A 5,000-nucleotide genomic window follows, 5' to 3' on the forward strand; every position below is an offset into this window, starting at 1 on the left:
TGTCAAAAATAGCTTAACAGCCTAATTAATACAAAACCTTTTTTGTGACAATTCTCCACTTTAATCTGACATGAGGAGACTGTAAGATAATATATAAACCACAAAATAAAGATAATATATAAACCACAAAATATTCAAATCTAATGCTTCATTGTTTCTGGAGATGCACAGAATTACACAAGACACACTATTTCATGCCCAAGATTGCTCCGTTCTAGGGACCATGTTTTTCACAGTGATATAATACTGTAGTTCATGCTGGGCTTGAACCTTGTACAGAAGTCTTTCTGACTCACCTGGAGAGAGTCGGTCTCAGTGCTGGTCTAACTGATTCATCGCTGTGTTTAAGAATTGTACTTAGCTCAGCTGGTTAAATGTATGAAAGAGATATTATGAGATATTATTAATAAATTATATTATTATTAGTATTAATACGTAAGCCACATCCTTTTAATGAAAGATCCCTTTACATTTTGCTTGTATGGTTTATGTTTGCTGCTGTGTGACTGTACCATGTGTAAATCACACGTTTAGTCACGTCCTCCTGATACTGGGTCACGTGGATGTTACTATGTGTGATGACACCAGAGCCTTCTAGAGATAATGCATGATGGCTAAGTGTAATAATCTGAGTCTCATAATGAATACACAAGACGATACAGAAACATATATTAATATGTATGAAAAGGGTTAAATGCCTGAAAATGTTAATATCTGATTCTCTTTTGCCAGTCAATATTTAATGTGAGCTCAGTGCACATACATACTAAACTAGACAGTATAACATTTTAAACGTGGCATGTTTTCTGATGGAAAGGAACAGATATTTCTAAGAGTTTTGTTTTGATACCTTGAAATCGGTACTATTTAATAACATGTAAGGCACTTTTTCCCATTCTTTCTATCATTCTAAAAAGATAAATTTTAAAAAAGAATAAAAAGATATGAAAATATTTTATTCTATTTCTTCAGCTAACCTTGATGACTTCGAGTAATTGAATCTCTCTCAACAACATACACGGAGGAGGAGAAAGAGAGAGATATCTCTCTCTTGCTATTCTGGCAACAAGGGAGATCTGACATTCAGAAAATTTGCAGAATGCAGATGAAGCCCTCTGGTTAATGACAGTATTTTTCTTTCTCAGATGTTAAAAATGCTTTGAATAGCGCGGATTGTCTTTTGCCCGTGTTTCCTTGACTTTATAGGAGTGCTCGAACCATGCAGGTTTTTAAAGCTGTAATATTCCAGGCCGCCATTGGCACGGCACACTTAGCCATCAGCCAGGCATTGAAGCCTATATAATCAACATGAAAATGCCCTTCCAAACGCTCTTACCAAGTGCTGCCTGGAACTCACCTTCCCCGCGCTGCCCTGCTGTTCAATCAAGGCTGTTGTCATTCAGTGCATTTTCTGAAGTTAGAGAACACCATTTAGTCGTCTTTATCTCCGATTCAAGGCTGTCTGCTGAACGCTGCCCCTGCTACAGTCTGTGGGCCTTTCATACGGCTCTGACGTGCTGAACGCGTTTGTCTGTTGTCGCTTCTGTTCCTCGGCCTCTCGGCGTGGAGCTATAGTCGAGGAACAGAGGCGCCGCTGAGCGCCCTGATAGCGTTGAACTCCCGTCGCTTCCAGATCATTCCCTCTAACTTCTCCCACCGGTGAATCTTCACCGGATCCTTTCTCTCCACGCGCGCTGTTTCACAGAACTATTACGGGGCAGCGAAGGCCATCCTGTCGGACAACCCGCTGGGCCTGACGTGTGGGATGGTGTGCCCCACCTCGGACCTGTGCATGGGCGGCTGCAACCTCTACGCCTCTGAGGAGGGGCCCATCAACATCGGAGGCCTGCAGCAGTTTGCCACGGAGGTACGTGAGTGCTAAGAACACGGCCTAACCAACACTAGCAAGTCTCCTCTAGAGAGTGACCCTCTGTTACTATCAGCCAGACTTTCAGAAGACTTTCAAAATTTCTTTTTCATTTGCAATCTAAATGGAAGCACCTTAGAGGTGGGAACTAGCTCTAATTTTATGTAAATGCACATTGTGATAATGTCAGAGGTCTGAACCATCACAGTGCCAACCAATTAGTATATAACAGCCTGAACACAAATTAAGGGAACAGACTTACCTGGGTTCCTGAAGTCACAAAACTGGAGTCTGACACAGTCTCAGTCCTTGTGTGGCCAGCAGGGCCCATGATTGTACAAGAGGAGGGAGGCAACAGGAGGAAAAGACCACCCAGGGAGAAAAAAGGACAAAATGAACGTTTATGCTTTCTAGTAAAAGCATAAATGCAATAGTCGTTGATCTATGAAAGACACATGCACAGAGATGACACTAAACTCATTAATATTGACACTGGTTTTATAGTATTCTTGTAAACTCACCTACCTGTGATATTGGTTTAACCCATGTCGGGTTTCCTATATTTAAGGGGGATTGAGAGGAGAAACAGAGCAATTATTGATTGTGTGCAAATTCTCTAGCATCAACTTGACTTTGCAAAGTTAAGTCCAGTGCTTATTGTTAAGACTGCTAATTAATCACTATGAAAGCGTTAGTCTTTAGACTATAGAACCTTTGATGTACTATAAAAACCATTTATTTGCCTTTTGTATTCACTATTGGATGAATAAATTGCATAGATTCATCCAACCTGGAGGCCTCACCCGTCGTGGTGTTGTGAATCTGTCAATGTGTGTTGGAAAGCCAGGAGTTCTCATCCTCTCTTCCTCTCCTCCTCCTCATCCTCTCTTCCTCTCCTCCTCCTCATCCTTTTGCGTTCTTGCGTTTTTCACAAAGCACACACGGCACACGGGGGCCTTACGGGCTACACATGCGCAGGCTCGGCCGTGGCGGAGAAGGCACTTCTCCCATCCCTGTTTGTCTGATACAGTCCGTGGAGAAGAGGCGGTGCAGGCTAGCACAGTACGGTAGTAATGAGGCCTCTCTGTCATAACCCCCCCCCGCTTCAGCTGGGTGATTCCACCATCATAGAGCGGGCTGAACCCACAGGGCTCGAGGAAGCGGGTCGCCCGGAGCCCCAGCTCAAAGCCGGCACAGGCGACTTTGTTAGGACGCCAGTGTTGAGAAGCTAAAGGAAGCGGGGGAGGGGCTTTCATGTCTAAAACAGAGCATGTTAATGTCAGTCGGCCTTCATTTCCTGTTCAGAGGGAAGGACTAAAGGAGGGGGGCGTGGCTTGGCTCGCTAAAGCGGCCTCGGCCGAGCAGCTTGGTTCACACTACGTGGATTTGCGCGGAGATTTGCTTGCGGCCACTGGACGCTCGCTGTGTGCCGTGACTGTTATCAGCGGTGGCAGCTTTTGACGTAAAGCTTGGGGTTTTTGAACCGCTATATGTAGAATGTGTTTGATCATCTGCCTCCTTGTTTTCTCCTGCGGGAATAATGATTGGAACTACAGGTGGCTTGTTCCACGGTGCAGCGCGGAGATAATCAGAGTATCTGTTCTTGTCATTGTCATAGTGAGCTTTATTTAGTTCCATGGTAACTGCTAATTAAATGAAAATGTCAGCGATAGTGTGTGGGCTCGAATTGCTGTCTTTGACCCATGGCCCTCCGCCACCGTGGCTGAGGGTGGTGGTGTTCTAATGAAGGCTTCCCTCTCCACGGCGTGAGAGAGAAGTTTCCAGAAGTGGCGGGAATATCACTGGTCATTCTCAAGAGAGACAATGTCCCATGATGACTTTGAGATTGTAGTTCAGAAGCGGATGAATTAACGAATTGTGAAACAATACAATATTCAGGGGTTGTTTTCGCTACAGGGTTGTATGACTGTATTCACTTCTTTCCCTGTTCCACAACTGAACTCGGTTTCCTCCCTGTCTTGCACATGCGGTTGGCGGTTCTGATCCTGAGACGCCACGTGGCTTTAACGAGCTGAAGGATAAGGCTTGGCAGAGCTGACGTCCGGCACCGGTCTGACACGCTCACAACGTCCCAGTGCCTCTACCAGCGGGAAAACGTAGAAAAAGAACAAATAAGGGACCTTTGACGTGTAAAGACGCCGTTACGAAATCGTCTGGTCTCTCTGGCCACCCAGCTCTGCGGTGACTTATTAGACGCCTATGTCCGGGTGGCGGTTCCTCACTGCCTAAACGTGAGAGGTCAGTCTGGCTCTCCAGACGGTAATTAGTTAACGGCAGACAGAGCGTCTGGCTCTGTGCAGCGACACTGCCGTGCCGCACCTGCAGATGAAGACGCCACCTCGTTTCAATTAGGGGCCAGAACACAGCGTCTCAGCCTAGAGTTGGCCCCTGACACACACCTCCTCCACCCGCATGGGGCCAGGTGGGTGGTGTATGGGTGTTGTGCCCCCATACACACCCCCACCCCCATCAAATGTACAGTGCGGGCTTTTGAAATCTGCTTCGCTTCAACAGATGCCCCCCTCTTGAGTACAGGCAGGAGTGTAATACAGCTAATACGGCTCCTTTGAATATTTCACTCCCCGTTCCCAAACCAGTGCACACGTGAATTTCTAGCATTTAGCAGGACACTCCACTGCAGCTCGGTGCGATGTTATCATCCCCTCTTCCTCCTGCTAGCACTTCAGACCAGAGCCTGTCATTGAGCTAGAACACTGTCAGAACGTTTTTAATATGCAAAGTAGCGTAGGGTGAGTTATTAATCAAGAGTCTTGACATGGCTGGTGATCATTAACGTTGTTGTCGTAAAGGTGGGTCTTCATGTGAAGACCATAATGGACTCTCCTGTGTGGACCAGTAGTGGGAGTCCATTCCACCATCTGGGTAGTAGTAGAAGAGTTTTGGCGTGGATTTGCTGTATAAGGAGGGTGTGGGACTCTAGTTTTATTGATTTATTTCTGCCTTTTCTGATATACCAAACGCTGTGCGTCAGCCTAAGCAGCTCTTACACGACTAGGCCAGGCGTCTAGCCGAGAAAACACGTGCTCATCCTGCTCTCTGCAAAGATGTGTGAATGTGCACGAGAGCAGAGGTGAGTGGGGGGGGGGGGGGG

At 46.2% G+C, this 5,000-nt stretch overlaps 1 protein-coding gene across 1 annotated transcript in view; it reads left to right on the top strand.

The window, feature by feature from the left end:
* LOC143489445 (dihydropyrimidine dehydrogenase [NADP(+)]-like) overlaps positions 1-5,000 on the top strand; it is a 52,359-nt gene that overhangs the window by 45,065 nt on the left and 2,294 nt on the right. Inside the window, exon 5 of the mRNA XM_076988485.1 lies at positions 1,706-1,867. Coding sequence (XP_076844600.1) covers positions 1,706-1,867 — 162 coding nt within the window. The remainder of the gene's footprint in view (positions 1-1,705; positions 1,868-5,000) is intronic.

Source organism: Brachyhypopomus gauderio, unplaced genomic scaffold (assembly GCF_052324685.1).
Source record: "Brachyhypopomus gauderio isolate BG-103 unplaced genomic scaffold, BGAUD_0.2 sc62, whole genome shotgun sequence".
Taxonomy (NCBI): domain Eukaryota; kingdom Metazoa; phylum Chordata; class Actinopteri; order Gymnotiformes; family Hypopomidae; genus Brachyhypopomus; species Brachyhypopomus gauderio.